The following is a 20,265-nucleotide window of genomic DNA, read 5'->3' as shown; positions in this document are numbered from 1 at the left end:
AGCAGCTCCACACAGGTCATATCTGTCGAAAGCATCAACTGAGGAGATAAGGATATCCGTCCACTATTGAAGATGGCTGCCATGATGACTCACCATCTGATAAACCCTGCCACTTTATGTACTACTCAATATAAGATATATTGTTGAGAATATGGTCTCAGAATCTCAGAATCCAATAATCCTCTCAAGTATATACTGCATATGGCCCCTTTTCATCGATGGGAGGAAACTCTTCCATCACCTAATCTGTAGGCCCCAAATATTTCTTCAAAAGGGAGACATGGAACACATTATAAAATCCTTGATGAAGGGGGCAGCTCGAGCCTATAGGACACATTCCCAATTTTCTGCAACCTTATAAGGTCCATAATATCTGCGGGTCAACCTAGTATTGGTTTTCCCTTCAATGAAGTGTATTTAGACTTACGGAGCATGAGGAAGACACAATCCCCTCCTTGCATGGCTGAAGTAGGGCAGTCATATGTACCAAATCATCAATTGCTTGCTTGCTGGTTAGACATAGACAGTAGAGGGAACATGGACTACATGGCTTGGAATCATCCATATTGATGTGTGCTTGGTGTTGTTATAGCAAAACTCAGCCAAGTGCAACCACTTGTCCCATGTGGCCTGGGTACAAAACAAAAACCCAATTGACCCACCCAAACTGGGCATCAGTTTGTGGCTGGTTAGCTGTATTTGGAGTGAGAAGTGTACCCATTGCCTCAAACAACTCTTGCCGAACTGGCCCATAAACTTGGTATCTCTGTCACTTGCTATTTCCTGTGACAGTCCATGTAGTTTGAACACATTCTCCATGAATTGAGCAGCAACCATAGAGCCTGAACATTGTGTCTTAGTGGTATAAATTGTGCTGCCTTAGTGATCTTATCTAGAACAACAAAGATGCTATTCCAGCCCGTAGCTGTCATAGGCACCCAGTTATGATTCATGAAGTCAATAAGGTCCCCTTACCCTCTGGATTGGGCAAAGGCTGAAGCAAACCTGCTGGCCTGAGATTCAATTCCCTATTTTGCTGGCAGAGCCTGAGGCTTTGAACATGCTTGTAAACATCTTTCCAAAGCCCCTTCCATATGAACCCTGCTTCACCCTTTCAAAGGTTTTGAGCAGGCAAAACATTAGAGAGGAGTGCTATGTCCAAACATTGGAGAGGAGTGCATCTGCACAAGCAAAATCCTCTCCTTGTGCCATAACAAGCCACTGTATCATTACCTCTCCCGCTAGCATCTGCTTCAATGATGAAGGGTAGGGAGAAATCAGGGCATACCAATATAGGTGCTTAAGAGAGAGAAATATTCAATTTGAAAGCTCTTTCATGCATCTCCTATCCACCCAAAAGAGTCCTTTAGCAAATCAGTAAGTGGTGCAGCTATCTTGTGAATCTCCTATAGAAAGAAGCAAGGCCGAGAAAGCCTCTCAGCTGAGTAACATTGGTAAGTTGTGGTCATCCATGATACATTTCACTATCCACCTTGATTCCATTGCTGCCCACAATGAACCCCAAATACTCCACTTATCTTGCCATGAAAGTACATTTACTACGCCTGACATTGAACTGGTAGGTTCTTACACTTCCAAAATCTGCTTCACATGTGAGAGATGATCTTCCTTAGCCTTGCTAGAGATGAGAATATCATCAAAGAATACCAAAGCCAAACTTGTAGAGGTAGGGCTGCAGAATTTTATTCATTAGGGCTTTGAAAGTGGCTGGGGCATTGGTGGGGCTGAATGCCATCACCTAAATTGGTACAACCCCCTATCAGTTCTGAAACCTATCTTTGGCTGATCCTCCTCCCTCATTCTAATCTAATGATATCCTGATATGAGGTCTGTCTTAGTGAAGTACTTGGCTCCCTTGAATTCATCCAAGAGATCATCAACCCTAGGTATAGGAAATATGTTTTTTATGGTCATTTTGTTGACATCTATGTAGCCAACACACACCCTATAGGACCCATCATTCTTCTTTCCCAATAGGACAGGTGAGGCAAAGGGAGATCGGCTATGCGTAATGTCTCTATCCAGTAACTCCTTCAGTGGCCTAGCCACCTCCTCCCTCTCTAGTCTTGGCAGCTGGTATGGTGCTTTGTTCACTGGTTTGGACCTTGGTTAAAGAGTGATGGAGTGATCTCAAACTGGAACTAAACCTCAAAACACCTCCAAACCCTGATTTACAGCAACTAGAATTGTTGTGGGTGGCTGGAAAGGTCAAGTGCAGCAAGAAAGCACCTTCCCAAGCAAATCGCAATTCTCTAGCAAAGTCTTGGAACAAATAGAAGGTTGACTGAAACTTCGTACAACCTTGAGAATCATGCAGGGCTTGTAGAAACTAACTCACCAACAAGGAGAAGGATTTGAGGGAGAGGAGCAATACACAGCACTAGGGCCCAGAAATAAGGGCTGGACCCCCCTGAAGGTCTTTATTGCAATAGAATAAGGCTTTGCACAATTGGCTCTCACAAGAGCATGGACTGAGTACAATCCCTGTGATCTAGAGCTTAGAGGCTCTTCTTTTATAGGGTTAGCCTCAAACCCGAAAGCAAGAGCTTTCTAATAAGCTGGGGCTAGCTTTTTAGCTTTTTCTAGGCCTAAAATAGGCATACTTTTCTCAATAAGCTGAGCTTTCCTAAATTCAGTTTTAGGAAGCTTTTCTTGGAAATTGCGCTGGATATTCTGGCTAATTTGGCCTTGTGGGGTCCTCCATGAAGTAGGCGCCCACTTCTAGATGCTTTTTGCTTTGTAGGACCTGCTTTTTGCACTTTCCCCTTTTATTCTTGGGCCTTTTTGCACTCCTCTTGGTCCTACACATTGCCAAAACAAATACCAACACTTTAACCCATAAGAGGTTAGTCAAATGCATGCATTCTAGTTCTTAGACTATTTCTAGTCCCTTGTGGGCGTCCCCACAGTTCTCTTTTTACCAATGCAAGCCAAAAGTAAAAACAATAAAACTTATTCTTGGTTAACCAACTTCACCATTCTTTGACCCGAGTCAATTCTAATAAAGATAACTCTTTATTTTCTTAGGAGAAGTCCCAAATGGTGACAGATCAATATCTCTTCTCTTGATCCTCAACCAAGACTTCATTAGTGTTCTCAGATGTGGAGTGGATAGCATAGACAACACAAACACTTTTGAGATCTCTTGCCAATTTTCTTTAAGAAATGACAGTCAACTGAGGCGATGAATAGCCCTTCAATTATACATCCTTACCTTTATGCAAGAATCTCATATACATATGATTAAAGTCCATGGTGATCTCATCAAGGGACCTTAGCCACTCACAGCTCAAAACAACATCTATGGGCCCCTTGTCCAAAGCAAATAGATCTCCCTCGAAAGTATAATCTCTGCCAGCTGAATCAGAGTGGCGGCCTGACAACAGTACTTACTCAGAGGACGGTCCCCATTAGCCAATTGAACTTGTAAGCCATGATCAATAGCTGTGGGATGTAACCTTACTATCTGGACAGCTTTTCTTTTTGTTTAGCAAAAGAAAAGTGGTTGTATATTATTCATAAGATGTTAAAAGTGGCTTCCATTTCTCCACACAGGGAGTTACAAAAAATGTTCAAACAGTTGATATCTACTGGCAACAGCCAAGCTGAGATAAGGGTAACATAAGAGATCACAAGCTGAGAGCATCAATGAGAATCAACTTAAAGAGGTTCTTCCTTCACTTCAGTATTCTGTCCACCTGTAGAAAGAGAAATGTCTTCATTATTCCTATCAGTTGCAGCAGGGCATGTTGCTCTTCCAGGAGAAACAAAGGAAGGGGGTAAAGTGATTCTTGGTCCACCTCTAGCAAATTCCTCCATCTCATCCTGCAACTGGTCCACATAGTTGTTGACGATGGTTATTGCACTGCTGAGTCTCTCCTATTCCTGGACCACCAAGAGACAAAAGCCATTTCTAGATTAGTATGCACTTGGTTAAACTGTGCATTATTTCTAGCTATCCAGATACACCACAAGGCATTTGCTCTAATTATTGTCCAATCTTCCTGTTTGATTTTGCATGCATCTCCCAAAAGGATTGAATTCCAATTTATTGGCTCTCCTATATTGATTTGGATATATCTCCAAACTGCTCTTGACATGGGCATGCCACAAAAAGATTTAAGATGTCTTCTCTGCTGTTGCATCTTCTGCAAAGTCCATTCCTTTGCCTAATTGGAGGCTCTTGCATTGGTCCAGACTGCCATGTGAAGAATGAGCCACAGGAGGGTGCAGTATTTCTCTAGGATTTTCCCAGACCAAAATTTTCCAAACCTGCATTTCCATTTTTCCCTACTGTCATGTAGATTCCACCTACTGTTTAGCATTCTAAAAAGCTCATCTATAGAAAGAGAGGGTGTGGGTACAGGAACAAAGTCTGTACTGCCTATCCAACTGAATTCGTTGCTGTAGTTAAGATGGGTTCCTGTCTATCACCATTCCACAGCTCTATTCTTCCCATGTAATGCTTGTAGATTGTTGTTCAAGGCAAACTCCCTTCTTATCACCCGCCAAATTTTCCATTTTAGATTATCCTTGTCCCAAAGTTGACCCAAGCTCTGAAGGCCCTTCTTTAAGAGAAGTCTAACATCCAATTTTGCATCCGTTAAGGAGTTGTTCTTGTGTATTACATAAATCCAGATGGAGTCCAGTGCCATAAAAGCCCTTTTCCCTGAAAGTAAAATATGGCTTTTTATATCCTCTACAGCATGCCATAGGGTCCTCCACAATGGGCTTCCTTTGGTAGAACATGGCTCTGATCCACAAAGAGCAGAGAGTAGCGGCAAGTTTTTCCATTTGGGGGCTCTTACTAATCTAATGTGTTTAGTGTTTCTCATTAGTATCTGTGACAAGTCTTTGTCTAGATTTAGAATTGCTTTAATAACCCATGTTGCTGCTAGTTTCTTGGCTGCTTGGTCTATGTTCACCACCCCTAAACCACCATTAGCTTTTGGGGTTATACAGAATGACCATCTGACTTTTGAGATTCTGTTGTTACCTCCCCAGAGAAAGGACCTGCATAGTCTAATTAACTTCTCAAGTCCATCTTGTGAGGGAGACCAGCAGGAAAGGTAGAAGATACCTATGGGATAAATACAGTGGTTAACGACTAGCTTCCTTCCTGCAAGGTTAGCTTGAAAGCCCCTCCACCTATCCAACTTTTTCTTGAATCTTTCTAGGACCCATTCCCATTTCTGTTTCATGGTAATATCAAACCCCAAGGGTATCCCTAGGCAATATCAAGACTGTACCTTTGTTTATCTTATGGCATCCCATGTCATCAAGTAGAGTTTGATTTACTCCTGAGAGAGTTATCCAGTCTTAGCATGGTTGATAACTGAGCCAGAAGCAACACAGAAAGTGTCAACCATCCATTACACCTTGAATATCCTGAGCTGTGTTCCTTGGAGTGAGGTTGGTGTCATCTGCAAACTGTTGGTTCAAATGCTGCTGCCCATTTCGGAGTCATATGCCTTTGATCGTGCCCTCTTCAATTTTCTTATAAAGTAACCAGCCAAGAGCATTAGCAGTAATTGCATATAGTAGGGGAGCTAAAGGGCAGCCTTGCCTAATTGCCCTTTTCTGTGTCATTTCCCCATTGACAAAGACCTTAGCTGAGGCATTAGTTAAGAGAAGTTGCACCTGAGAAATAAAAATAGGTCCTATGGAAAGCTTTAAAATTAATGTAGTTTCCATTGATTGCCCCTTTAAGTCCAAGGGTATGGGCACTCTGAGCTCCCATAAAAGCCTCTAGAGAGATGCTGTACAGGACAGATTAAGTGTCCCAAAACAGGTTCATCATCATCACCACAAGAGTTCCCATCCAAATCTCTGCTAACATCCATAAAGTTATCAACAATTTCAACTTTCCATTGTTGGCATCTCGTTGGGTAATTGGACTAGCAGTCACCATTAATCATGGTGTCACATAAGGTAGACCCACCTGGGTCAAATGGAAAGAGGGCTCCCTTTTGGATTCTCAACATCACCCTAGCCTTCATTTTCACATATTTGAAATTCTGGCTCTGCTGTTGCAGGGTCATCTGAAATGGGGTCATCTTCAATTTCAATGATCGTACTCAACTTTGCACCTGCCTTAGCTTTCTATGCTCAGGTGACACTTTTCACCACAAAGGTAACATAAATTCTTCATCTTTATGTCCACAATGATGGCCTACGGCAACTACTTCGCCACTTTATCCTTCTTGATTAAAGCCTTTGCATCCTCAGTCCTATAGGGTTTGGTGTTTCCCACATTACTACCATAAACAAACAGACAACTGGGAATAGGAGAGGCTGTAAAAGAAGATACCACTTGCTTAGAAATCACTGGAGAGCTAACCTTTCTCATAGGGCTGCTATCCAAGTGACCAATACGCACACCTCTCTCCTTTGAGTTATACTTGGGTTCATAGAGTTCAGCAAGTCCCATAGCCTCCTTAAGGATGTTGGGGCTTGAGCTGACACATCAGCCGGTATGCTGGGATGAAGCATAGTTGCCAGGGAACGCCGTTCCATAGCTCTGGAACGTTGGAACGGCGTTCTCTTCACTCAGCTTGAAGAGAACGTCTGTGGAACGTCAGGCCTCTGGAACGGCTATGGAACGTTCCATATCCCTTGTGGAACGTCTAGGGAACGTTCCCTAAGCCGTTCCCTTCATGCAGGTAAAGATTTGGGGCAGATTATCTAATCCTAATCTAATCGGCGCGATTCGCTGCTCTGTGTGTTCCCCACTTGCAGTCGACCTCCATGCTTTGCGTGTTAGCCACTTGCAAGCTTGCTTCGACCTGCAAGGCTGCATGCAATGATGCAATGCTTAGCCTATGCCTAGCAGCTTGCTAACGCTATAGCCTATCAAGCTACACTAGCCTACACTACCATCGCGCAGCCTACGCTACAGCTAGCCTACGCACAGCTAGCCTACTGCATGCAAGCGTTCCAACACACACAGGCGACGGCACAAGACAGACTGGGTATTGCTATGCTACAACCTACGCATAGCCAGCCTACGCTACTGCTATGCTACAGCTAGCCTACGCACAGCTAGCCCACGCATAGCTAGCCTACTGCATGCAAGCGTTCCAACACACATGCAAGAAGAGTTCTAGCTTGTCGCTAGAGGCTCGGCCTTGGCAGCTACACTAGCTTCTATGAGCTGTTGGCAATAGACTGTTGTGCACTAGTTTGAATTCTCATGGCTCCTCCACGCCCTGATGCCCAATCCCCTTAGTGGAAGGAAGTGGACCTTCTAAATCCCGAGGAGGTGCTTGCAGGAGGTTCACGAAAATGGGCATGCCGCTATTCTGGCCAGCCAAAGACTGGCAGTTCAGTGAGAGTGAAAGCTCACTTGTTAGGAGAGCAGAATAAAGGCATTAGCATATGCCAGAATATGTTCTTTTACGCTTAAAAGCATTGGCAAATGCATCTAAGCATGGTGCTCGAGCTTTTATGCATGTTGGAAGTGCAGTGTCTACAAGTATTCCAGTCTCAGCAATGCCTTCTATTTCAGTTGCCACTTCCAGTCTTGGGAAGGGCAAGAAACAAGCTTCCTTAGCTGCCACTTGGCACCCTCGCAGGAAGGTAGAGGTAGATGATGCAGTGGGGCGTTTTTTTTATAGTGGTGACATTGCCTTGAATCAAGCCCGCAATCCTTATTTTGTGGATATGTTGAGGGCTATTGCAGCTTTTGGTCCCTCTTAGCACATCGGATGACTTCAAGGAGCAGATGCTTCAGACTTTTGTCTCCCCCCTTGCTAGAGACAGGCTTGTCCGTGAATTGTATGAGTTGACTCAGCAAGGGACAATGATAACTTACATCAAGAAATTTGGAACCTATCTCTGTTTTCCCATGGCATTGATGATAGGAGCAAGCTCCTCAGATTTATACATGGTCTTCATCCCATAGTTACTAGGGAACGTGAACGGCAACGAAACGTCGACCCCCTGGGGAACGGGTGATACCAATACAACCAGCAATACAACCCGTATTCGACGAAGGGTGATACAACAGCTATGGCTTATACAATCCAAACTGACGAAACAGCTTTGACTGTATTTCCACGACTGAAATTAGCTCTCCAAAAGCTCTCCCTCTCTCTCTCTCTCTGAACATACACTAGGGCCCAGGACAAATTGTCGGGCTGGACCCCCCCGAAGGTCTTTATTACTTTTCAGAAATTCTGTTACAGAAGTTCAGCATAGGCTGTCACGTAAGTCTCTCATAAAACCTGAAAAGAATTTCCTGACTTACAAGAGCTTCAAGCCCCATTCAATTTGGCAACATGCCACTTGTCTAAAATCTAGACTAACTCTTATTACAAGCCACATAGGGCCATTCTGGAGTCTTCCAGGCTCTCGGTCACACGAACCGCTTCCTAGGTGCTTGTCAGGCTCCCATTTCGCTTAGGAAAATAATCCTTCCTAGTACCTGCAACAATTAATTAAAGCGCACCACCAGGGTACCCATTAATTGTTAGCGCTTTGCATGCAAATAACACACTGTGGACTAATCCTAGTCACGGTGGGCGTCCCCACTGAACACATGTGCACATCTAAACAAATATATATATAAATAAATATATATATATATTTTCTCTGGTTGACCGAGGTCAACACTCTTGATTATAATTAAAGAGCTTCGACCAAAGGTCAAGGCGCCTTAATTATAGCCAAGTCTCTCCAACCGAGGTTGGCACATCTTGGTTAACCGAGGTTAACCCTTCTTGGCGCATGCCAAGTCTTGTTGACCGAAGTCAACATTCTCTGACCGTAGTCAGGTTTACTTGACTGGAGTCAAGTATCTTTGACCGTAGTCAATCCTTTGACCATTAAAATAACCCTTTGACCGTAATTAACACATATAACATTCTTTAATTAAGATCAAATAAATGGTCAACTGTACTTTGACTTAGGATATTTACATTGTGGTGACATCCCCTCGGCTTCTATTCAGTTGACCTCAACTGAAAAGCTTCCTTGTAAACATCCAAAAGCTGTGGATGATCGGATAACATGTCTTCGTCCATCCACTTGGCATCTAATGCCGTATAATTCTTGAATTTTACAAGATACCTGTAAAATTCCTTACCCTGAGGGCCTTTACGTACAGTATGGTACACAATTTGCTCTGGCTGAAGGACTTCCTCCAGCTCATCCACTTCTGGTGGATCCTCTGATACTGGTTCTGTAGGCTCTGGTCCTTGAAATTTCTTGAGAAGACTCACATGAAATGCATTGTGAATCCTCCAATGCTCTGGCAATGCTAATCTGTATGCAACCTCATTTATTCTTTCTGTAACCCTGAAAGGGCCATAGTATCTGGGTGATAACTTTGCATACACTTTCTGTTTGCCTTTAAACTTGCGGAGCCTAGCTTTTTCAAACTTTAAAAGTACCCAGTCCCCTTCCTTGAGATCCAACTGTCTCCTATGTTTATCTGCAGCCCTTTTATGTTTCTCTTGAGAGCTTTCAATTGCTGTCCGGACTTGGCTGTAAGCTGTCTGGAGGTCTCTTACAAACTGATCAGCTGCAAATATTTCATCTTTAGTCCTCAATATAGGTGGCAAAATCACCTTCCCATATATGACTTCAAAAGGGGCTTTCCCTGTAGAGCTATGTACTGTATTATTGTAAGCAAACTCTACTAACGGTAGGTACTTTTCCCAGTCTGAACTTTGGTCACCCACGTAGCATTTCAGCATATCCAAAATGGTAGAATTTGCTACTTCACTTTGACCATCTGTCTGGGGATGGAAAGAAGAAGAAAAATTCAGATTCGTCCCCATGTTATCAAATAAAGCTCTCCAGAATAGACTGGTCATTCTGGGATCTCGATCACTAACAATGGACTTAGGCATACCATGATGTTTAAAGATCTGTGCCATAAACAACTTAGCCATATGATCTGCCTTTATGGTTTTGCGAACCGGAATGAAATGAGCTTGCTTGCTGAATCTATCAATGATAGTCCAAATCCCATCATTCCCTGACTTTGATCTCGGCAAATCAAAAATAAAGTCCATTGTAATATTTTCCCATGGTGCCTGAGGCACGGGAAGAGGCATAAGTAGGCCAGGTGCCTTCTGTCTATCATACTTCATTTTCTGACACGTAAGGCATTCAGTAACAAACTGATGTATATCTTTCCGCATTCCTGGCCAAAAGAAATACCTCTCTAGTGCTAGAGTTGTTGCTGTAATTCCTCTGTGTCCAGCATAGGGAGGTGCATGGCATTCCTCCAAAATCTTTTTCCTCATCTCCTGGGTGATGCATAGGCAATCATCTTTCATTAAATACCCATCTTTCAGGGAATAGTGACTGGTGGATTGCCCTTCTTGCATCTGCTGTAAAATTTCACCAAAATCAGAATCATGAGCATATTGTTCCCTCATGTCTTCCAGGTCCTGATGATAAGCAATAGTTACATTATTGACCTGGGGTCTTCGGGACAAGGCATCTGCCACTCTGTTCCGAATTCCTGGAGTATGGACAATCTGAAAATGGTACATTGACAGCATGTTTGCCCATTTCATATGCTTCTCTGAAAGCTTGGTCTGAGTTAAAAAGTATTTCAGACTTTGGTGATCTGTTTTGACAGTAAAATCTGCACCCAAAAGATAGTGTTTCCATGTATGGATAGCATGAATTACAGCCAATAACTCTTTCTCATAGATTCCTAAATATCTTTCCGCATCCCGAAGTCGTCTGCTTTCATAGGCTACTACATGACCATTCTGATGCAATGCAGCCCCAACACATTCTCCACAAGCATCACAATCCACATCAAAAGACTGATACAGATCCGGAACTACCAGAATAGGCTCTGTAGTCAACTTTTCCTTGAGTGTATTGAATGCTTTCTTCTATGATAATCCCCAGGTGAAAGCTGCATTTTTCTTAGTGAGGTCATGTAATGGAGCTGCGATATCAGCAAAATGTCTGATAAATCTTCTGTAGTAAGAACACAAGCCTAAAAAGCTTCGAACTTCATGCACAGTTTTCAGCTCTGGCCATTCTTGAATGGCACGGATCTTCGCTGGATCCATTTGTATCCCATTCTTGGATATTATATGCCCCAGATAATGGATTTCTTCCAAGAAGAACTCACTTTTCTTGCTGTTTGCATAGAGCTGATGATTTCTCAGCTCTTGAAACACTATAGCAAGATGTTCTCTGTGGTCTTCATCTGTCTTAGAAAAAACTAAGATATCATCAAAGAAGGTACCGGTAAAATGCCTGTACTTCCGGAAGATGCGATCCATCATTCTGTTAAATGTGGCTGGAGCATTTGTCAATCCAAAAGGCATCACTAAGTATTCATACAACCCGAATGTTGTGCGGAATGCTGTCTTATGCACATCCTGAGGCTGTATCCTCACTTGGTGGTAGCCACTCTTTAAGTCTATCCTGCTGAAAACTGAAGCTCCATTTAGCTGATCCAAGACATCAATACGCGGAATAGGGAATCTATTCTTGATGGTCATTTTGTTCAGTGCGCGATAATCAACGCACGTACGGAATGAACCATCTTTCTTCTGTACTAACAGTACAGGGGAACAAAAAGGAGACGAGCTGGGCTGAATCAAGCCTTTGGACAGCAAGTCCTGTACTTGAGCCATAATCTCCTCTCTCTGAGTCGCACTGACTCTGTAAGGGGGTCTGTTTGGTGGTTCACTACCAGGCATTAACTCTATCTGATGATCTTCTGGTCTCTCTGGGGGTAACTCCCCTGGCAAAACATCAGAAAAGCAATCTTTAAAGTTTACCAAAAACTGAAACTTATCTTTGTCTGCATCATTCATTTCAGCATGCATATCAGTCTCTTTTTCTTTTACAAAAACCATGTACGCAGAAATTGCAGACTTTATTGCTTTACTGCATGAAACATCAGATACAATGGGGATAGTGTCCCCTTTATTCCTGGCAATTACACGCTGATTTTTCCCCCTATGTACAAATTCCAGCACTCTTTCAGGAAGAGTCAACTTCACTGCCTTGCGGTGAAACCAAGGCATCCCCAAAACGACATCATAATGTTTCAGTGGAGAAATGAAGAAGTCTTCCTGATCCACATAACTCTGAACATGTAGACGGAGCTTCCCTATCAAGGGAGTAACTGGCACAGGGTTCCCACAAAACATTTGATCGGCATCCAAAGCCCTGCCTAGCTCTTCCGTCTTTATTCCCAGCCTCAGGGCTAGATCCTCTGATATGAAATTATCAGTAGCCCCTGGATCAAATAAAATTAGCGCTTGCTGGTCTTTAACTTTGCCCCATGATAGCAGCAATTCTCGTTCTTCTGGGTTCAAAGCATGACCCAGTATATCAGGAATACCCCCCGCCATTGGCTTTTGCGGTCCTCGTGGCTTCTCTGCCTCTTTTCCCTTCGAAGATGAAGGCTTTTCTGGGCACTGGGCAGCCACATGCCCCTCTTTACCGCACCTGAAGCATTTCCCATCTCTACGGAATTCCGCTATCTGTTCAGGGGTAAAAGTAGATTTGCCTTTATAGGTCTTTGAGAACTGAGTACCCCTCGGCTTCTGAGACTGAAACCCTTTCTTTTCAGCCTTAGGGGACTCTTTCTTTTCTGATTTTTGAAAATCAGATTTCTTTTTATCAGCACGTCCTGCATGCAAGGATGGCACTGTAGATGGATCTTGTAGCGGTACAAGACTCGCTACTGAGGCTGAATGCATAAGATCTTGAATATTCTTTACCCCCAAAGCATTCACTACTGCCTGAATTCTTGGAGTGAGACCTGCTCTGTACTTCCTCATCTGGGTACCTTTGGAGATCTTTTTGAACGGTGCAACCTGCAAATAAGCATCCCAGAACTTTTGGTTGTACCCATCCACTGTATCTCCTGCATCCATGTGCAAGCTGTCCCAGTCTTGAAGAACATGGTCTCTGAACTGTTTAGGCATGAACTGCTGGTAGAAGGCTTTCTTGAAGCCCTTCCACTTTCTTGGGGCTGACCCATCTGTAGTCAGTGCACTCCACCATGCACTAGCCGTTGCTGTTAAGTGTAAGCTGACCATTCTTAATTTGGAGGATTCTGAAAATTTCTCTGTACCAAATGCAGCATCAAACTGTCTGATAAACTGCAATGCTTTGTCTGTATGACCATACTGTCCATTGTAGGTCATAAACTTGACAGATTTTCCTCCCTCTTTAAATTCCTTGGTCGCTTTGGAAGACTTTCTCTTCCCAGACTTCTCATGTTTCCTTCTTTTCCTGGATGGTTTATCTGATAAGGAAGAAGAAGACACAGAAGTCGAACTCGAGGTAGACGGTGATGGACTAGGAGATCGGTGACGATGCCTCGATCTCTTTTTACTATGGGACCGTCTCCTATGAGATCTCTCTCTCTCAAGACTGTACACGGGAGTGTGCCTCTGGCATTGGCACGTCATATACTGGATCAGGCATAGCCTCTGCTGGAAACAAATGCTGAGCCCTGGGATCCCTTTTAAGATTTTCCAGCTCTTGTATACGAGTGCGTACCATTTGTTCAAATTCCTGTTGAGTTTGTGGCACATTCCTCTGTCTTGGATGCACATCCCTATCTTGAGAATCCCACTGGATAGGTGATTGATCCATATTCTGAGATCTGCAGATTTTCTCACACAGTGCAAGTAACTAAGGCACACTACCTTTGCTTTTCCAACAGAAAAGGGTACCTCAACAAGAGGTGTTTTGCATTCACAATCTATGCCAGTACTGGCTGTCAGTTCAAGGCATGTACCCACACAGTTGCCAAAGCATCATCAACTATGTTGCCCTTTTCTGGCTGCTGCAGATGGCTTCAAAAGGCATCTGTTTTTCCCTCTTTTTACTGCTCAAAGGCATGCATTCTCCTTTTTCTGCAAATCTCTGTTTTCTCTGCTTTTCTCTGGTTTCCTGCTACTTTTCTGACAGTAAAAGCCTGACAGGCAGGTGAAAATTAATAGCCAAAACTGTCTCTGCAACTGTCTTTTTTTTTTTTTTTTTTTTTTTGTTGAAAACAGTAACCAGATGGAGTGACTGCTAGTTAGTCTAACCAGACTAACTGGTTCTGGTTACACCAACCAAACTGATCTGGTTAGGCCAGATTAACTGGACTAGAGTTGAACTAGCTAGATACTGGTTCAGCTAACCAGAGTTAACTGACTGCGATTAACTTAACCAGCGTTTAACTGTACCCGGGTTAACTTAACCACGGGTCTGCCAGGCTGGCTGCCACGTCAGCATCTTGCAAGACCTCTGCCACGTGTCCTGCACCACATGTCCTGTGCCACGTCAGCTCCACGTCAGCTCTGAGCTGGAGGCCACGTGTACTGCCACGTCATCACCATGCATATGCTGCCACGTCAGCACCCACGCGTGTCTGCCACGTGTCTGCCTAGGTGGCACCCTGGCCACGTCAGCACAGCCAAAGGTTTCAAACCTTGGCTATGCAGGAAATCATCGCGCGTCGCGCCTGCGCCTTGTTGATTGATCTAAGCCTTCACGAATATGCGCTGAAGGTCTTCGTCGACAGCTCTGTTAGACAGCGGATGATACCTCACGTTGTCCGTCCGTCGGATATTCACGGGACCCCCGATAGTGGCGCAACAGGGGCGTACACATTTACCACAAACTCGGAATCCCCCATCGCGAAGGCGTGTCCACACCTTCATGCTTTGCTTGAAATTCGATGTACAGAAATCAGTCCCTGTAATTCGTTCATCGATGTCTGATCTTGCCCCGTCCAATTTGAAGCCCCAAGCCTGCCAACTGCCACCTCTGTGGGCAACGCCATCCTTTCTTCGGGGCAACGTTGGATCTTCTCTCTCGTGCTGAATCGTCACAACCTGAGAAGGTTATGAACCTTGGCTCTGATACCAATACAACCAGCAATACAACCCGTATTCGACGAAGGGTGATACAACAGCTATGGCTTATACAATCCAAACTGACGAAACAGCTTTGACTCTCTCTCTGAACATACACTAGGGCCCAGGACAAATTGTCGGGCTGGACCCCCCCGAAGGTCTTTATTACTTTTCAGAAATTCTGTTACAGAAGTTCAGCATAGGCTGTCACGTAAGTCTCTCATAAAACCTGAAAAGAATTTCCTGACTTACAAGAGCTTCAAGCCCCATTCAATTTGGCAACATGCCACTTGTCTAAAATCTAGACTAACTCTTATTACAAGCCACATAGGGCCATTCTGGAGTCTTCCAGGCTCTCGGTCACACGAACCGCTTCCTAGGTGCTTGTCAGGCTCCCATTTCGCTTAGGAAAATAATCCTTCCTAGTACCTGCAACAATTAATTAAAGCGCACCACCAGGGTACCCATTAATTGTTAGCGCTTTGCATGCAAATAACACACTGTGGACTAATCCTAGTCACGGTGGGCGTCCCCACTGAACACATGTGCACATCTAAACAAATATATATATATATTTTCTCTGGTTGACCGAGGTCAACACTCTTGATTATAATTAAAGAGCTTCGACCAAAGGTCAAGGCGCCTTAATTATAGCCAAGTCTCTCCAACCGAGGTTGGCACATCTTGGTTAACCGAGGTTAACCCTTCTTGGCGCATGCCAAGTCTTGTTGACCGAAGTCAACATTCTCTGACCGTAGTCAGGTTTACTTGACTGGAGTCAAGTATCTTTGACCGTAGTCAATCCTTTGACCATTAAAATAACCCTTTGACCGTAATTAACACATATAACATTCTTTAATTAAGATCAAATAAATGGTCAACTGTACTTTGACTTAGGATATTTACATTGTGGTGACAAACGGGAACGCCCAAATCCTAGGGAACGTGAACGGGAAGGGAATGCCACATCACCATACCCATAAACAAACATACTATTATATACATTAGAAAGCTTAAACTTAGAATCCAAGACTCAAAAACATTGCAATTGCTTTTGGAGTAAGCCTTAAGGACTCAAGACTCAGGACATAGTTCACGAATAATCATTGATAATAGAATCTAGATTAATCATTATAGGTTGCCAATGGCATACAAAAGCAAAGTCCATCAGAGACAAGCCATAAACATATGAGATTATCTTGAGTCTTGGAATCTTGAATTTGGATACAAGAAAAGGACAGTGACACCTCCTACTACTGAGGCTCCTAGAACTTAAAAAACTAGCTGCTACATCCATGATCCACTCAACACTGTCAACATCAATGATCAATCTAAATCTGCAGCATTGTGGTTGCTGCCCTCTTCTCTTCATCATCTCCATCATCTCGTTGATCTCCACCTTCTTGGTCATCTCCAACATCATCCATGGATGCACCCACCACAGGAACGATTTGCTGGCATGTTGCCTTACCATTCTTCCCTGCCATCCAATGAATTCCTCACGGCTGTACCCAGCATTCATCTTCTGAAGCAAACGTAAGTTTGCATGCACAAACACAAGGTCACTTGCCTTTTGTGTCCCAAGTTTGTTCCTCTTCTTTGATGCAACGTGCCCAAAGCTACTCCACAAGCGCTCACAAGGAGAGGAACTTGCTCCTTGACTCAAAATGCGGATAGCCAAGTTTTGCAACAAAGGTGTATCAGCCCCATAATCCTCCCACCATAGAGCAGACCCCACAATATACCTATCCCTTTGTGCATCCTCAGAGCCACACATTCCATATTTCTTCCTATAAAAAACCAACTCATCCTTTACTTGCCTTCGCTCTTGTGCATCTGGTACCATTTGCTTCAGTATCTTCTCCCATCCTCGCATCACCTCCTTATCCGACTCTTGCTTGTTACCTTGAAATTCAGGTTCCAAGACATAAGCTGCAGCATGCAAGGGTGAATGATAGGAGTTCCACCGCTCCACTGCCAAGTCTACTAATTCTTGCTTCCTATCAGGATTAGTCACCACCTCCTTTACATTTTCAATCATTTTGTCCATCCCCTCATAAACTTTGCCAATGCATGGCTCATCACTATCCATAAGCCTCATCAAAAGGATGATGGGCTTCACTATTTTCACCATATGATTGACATCCTCCCAATAGGCATCACATAAGCATAAAGACTTGCATTCCAAGGCATTTGCACTCTTTGATTCCTTCCATGCCTCCAATTCATTACACACAACAAGCTGCCTTAGAGCATTTTTTACCTCTAGAAGACGCTCCAACATGATGAAGCTGTATGCAAAACGTGTCTCTGAATACTTCAAGAGGTCTTTGGAGGCAAGCTTACGATACACTGCAAGAATGTAGTGGTGTCGTGTGATAAAACCAATAATATCCTTTGCAAAATCAATTATTGGATGAACCCAAGCAAGCTTCCCTATGTCCTTCAGCAAGTTATTCAAGCAATGTGCCATGCAAGCACTAAAAGTGAGCTTAGGATAACGTGCCTCCAAAATGCGACCTGCTGCCCTGTTGGAATTCTCCCCATCTGCTATGAATTGAATGACATAATCAGCCCCAGCCTCATTAATAGATTCACTCCACAAATCAGCCAACCTCTCTGCTGTCTTTCCGCCCTCTGAGTTATCAATGGACTTCAAGAAGCATGGCTTACCCCTGCAATATGCAACTATGCCCTGAATAGATCGACTACGTGTATCACTCCATCCATCACCCATCAAGGTAGCACCAAATGTCTTCCATTCCTCTTTAACAAGCTTCAAAGCCCGCTCTATGCTGTGCTTCTCTCCTTCTAAAATCTTGGCTCTCAAGGCTTCATAAGATGGCGGTGTGTTGCCTTCACCAAGTATGTGCATAGTCTTCCAAATGCAATACAGCAAACCTGACTTTGCTTTGATCCTCCATCTTACTTAACCAGTCTTCAAGCTCATTACAGATACAAGATTCACCCTTAAACTTAGACAAAACAATTTTATCCTCAGCATCCTTTTCCTGATGATGGGTTCAGCAGATTTAACTTGACCTGCGATCTGCTGGGAGACTCTTGTACTCATTGAACCTATGGCATAGTCCATCCACTTCAAGACTGGCCCCCTTGGAAACATTGACCCTTGGTGGTTCCCTACTCCTATCAGCTGTCACGCCAGTTGTATGGTATGCTTTCCTTTTACATGTAGTACAGATACCCATGCGAAAGCTCCAAATATTATCCCACCAATTCCAAATCAAAGGCCACAGACGCTGCCGCCAAGACCTAAGACTAGGCACACTGTGTGGAGACAAGACGAGGAAATATACTTCACGAGACTTTCGCAACCGATTGCAATGTGAGAATGATGCTACACGTGGTAGCACAATTTCATTGCCCCTATGAAAAATAAATGTTAGACAGAGCAGCACCTGAATTTCTGCAAAAGGGACAAGAGCAAAAGATTGGCGACCTTCATAAGTTTCATTATGGACATAAGCAGGCATTTAGGTCGAGGTAGACCATGACAAATGCCTTTTTTTTTTAACATTTAGCATGGCCAAAGGCACATCAAACCCAAATCAATATATATTGCAGCCTAAAAACAGTACCATCCTCGTCATCCTACAGGTGAATAATCTCATCATTACAGCAATTATAAATGTTCATAGAATAGATCAAAATAAATTATGCAAATAATTTGGAATGACTGATTTGGGACACCTAATTTAATTTTCTTGGCATTGAAGTATGGCAGCATACAAGTGGTGTTTTTGTATGCCAAGCAAAGTTTGCAAAGAAAAAACATGCAAGACAGTGAGCAATTGGAGACAGGTTTAGGCTCAAATGCCAGTCCAGATGAGCTGTATACACACAGCTTGGGGGCAGCTTGATTTATTTTATGACCACTTAACATGCCAAGGCCAGCCATTGGAAGGCAGCACATCAAAGATACTATGATTTTTTTGGGAAGTCAAAAATCTAAAGCTGCAAAGGGGGTTGTGATAGTACAAACAGGTCAATTCCCAATCGTTGTGATAACCATTCTGTGACTCTTTACACATTGACATTGTATACCACTTTATCGTGAGAAAGTGGAAAAAGGGGACTGTTTAAATAATGTCCACAGTGGACTAGACAATACCTTGATTGACTGCAATTATGACACTTTAGGGCTTGTGTAACCAATGTTTAGGATCCTAGTCTATTTGTCAAGTTCAAATCTAGAATCTGACTTCAGTTAAGATAAGGTATCTAGGGTCCCCTATAGCTTGACTTTAATAGCATTTCCAGCAAAACCCACACTTTCTTTGTAAATCTGAATGTGTGCAGTTCCTTTCATCTTTCTAAGCTTTCTTCGACTTTGTATGTTCTCTGGTCAGACAGAGAGCTACCTCCTGCAGACTACAGTGGAGGAGAGAGGGGCCCAGACAGACTGATCAAGCTGAGCACCATCAGCACTCTATTACTGATTTCCTTCCTCGACAACACCATCCCTCACCAGATCCAGAGCCATTGTCGGTCCAGATCATCTCTTCTATCCTTAGCTGACTGACAGAATTGGTTCCACAGATAGCATCCATAGGTTCCGTCACTCAGATGATCGGCTGATTGGACGACCCACTGATAGGGATCTCCCTCCCCTTATGTCCTTTGCATTTGTGTACTGTCACACAGCAACAGTGAGCTGTATCATTCTCGTCTCAGTGCGGATGCCTGTTTTAGTAGCCCATCCCTTAACTGTTATTGTATCTGGGTTTTTCAATCTCATAGACCCTCTGGTCTTTCAAAAACATTAATATACTTTCTTTCTTTCTTTCTTTCTCTGCTCTTGCAAAAAGTTAAAATAGTTTGAGTCAATCATTAGACATGAGTGACTCAAACTATTAGATTTTGCTCATGCCCTCTGATCTACCTAAAGTACACTTAAGGCAACGAGATCACAACCAAAAGGTCACCAAACTCAATAACATGTAGTTGACAACTAATGAAACAACAGGTTTGTGAAAGATTCACCGCTTTTAGAGGTGTTGGCTTGACCTCCAAAGTTGCTTGGATCTGTAAAGTTAGCAGCACCATCTACTACCTTGAGATTCACAAAAGAGATGGCATCAGACTGATGGAAGTATGTTATATGAGATAATGATATGCCTAAATTCATTCTGTAGAAACAAAAGGAACAGCTTGAAAATAAACAATATGATAACTGCATGCCCAGAGCGTCTTTTGCACAAAATTAAAACATGTATGCACACCTCTGTCTCCTTAGATGGCACTTTCTCTGATGTAGCCTGTTGCTGTGAAATTTCTGGAGGTCCTTTCCAAGCTCTTGGCTCCTGCTCCTCCAGCGAATTGATGTTTACATCTGTAAATGCTGCCATCCAAATAAACTTTCTACTAAGCTAGC

General features: G+C 43.3%; 2 protein-coding genes across 6 annotated transcripts in view; both read right to left on the bottom strand.

The window, feature by feature from the left end:
* The window catches only part of TIC40 (hydroxyproline-rich glycoprotein family protein), a 110,645-nt gene that overhangs the window by 28,115 nt on the left and 62,265 nt on the right, over window positions 1–20,265 (bottom strand). For all 5 annotated transcript variants that reach the window (XR_015542842.1, XR_015542841.1, XR_015542843.1 and 2 more), the window contains exons 6-7: window positions 20,114–20,232; window positions 19,875–19,944 (exon numbers count right to left, since the gene is read on the bottom strand). Coding sequence is in view for 2 of the 5 variants with exons in the window: in XM_087391202.1 (XP_087247328.1) it covers window positions 19,875–19,944; window positions 20,114–20,232 (189 nt within the window). In the remaining 3 variants the exon portion in view is untranslated. The remainder of the gene's footprint in view (window positions 1–19,874; window positions 19,945–20,113; window positions 20,233–20,265) is intronic.
* Window positions 14,496–17,045, bottom strand: LOC147889212 (uncharacterized). Its single transcript, XM_087391971.1, has 2 exons — window positions 16,342–17,045; window positions 14,496–14,849 (listed from the first exon to the last, which is right to left on the bottom strand). Exons 1-2 carry the CDS (start codon window positions 17,002–17,004, stop codon window positions 14,496–14,498), a joined length of 1,017 nt encoding a protein of 338 aa, XP_087248097.1. The 5' UTR covers window positions 17,005–17,045.

Source organism: Dipteris shenzhenensis, chromosome 20, assembly GCF_047967505.1.
Source record: "Dipteris shenzhenensis isolate YYH24624 ecotype China chromosome 20, Dip_SZ_1.0, whole genome shotgun sequence".
In the NCBI taxonomy this organism is placed as follows: domain Eukaryota; kingdom Viridiplantae; phylum Streptophyta; class Polypodiopsida; order Gleicheniales; family Dipteridaceae; genus Dipteris; species Dipteris shenzhenensis.
The sequence above is the reverse complement of the archived record's forward strand: the minus strand, read 5'-3'. Positions and strand labels throughout refer to the sequence as shown.

Bases quoted from the DNA above. Each gene is read 5' to 3' on its own strand.
- LOC147889212 (XM_087391971.1), bottom strand. From the start codon at position 17,004: ATGGTGAAAATAGTGAAGCCCATCATCCTTTTGATGAGGCTTATGGAT. The intron at 14,850-16,341 runs GTAAGGCAACAT...TAACCTTCTCAG, and splicing joins TTGGATGGCAGGGAAGAATG to GTTGTGACGATTCAGCACGA.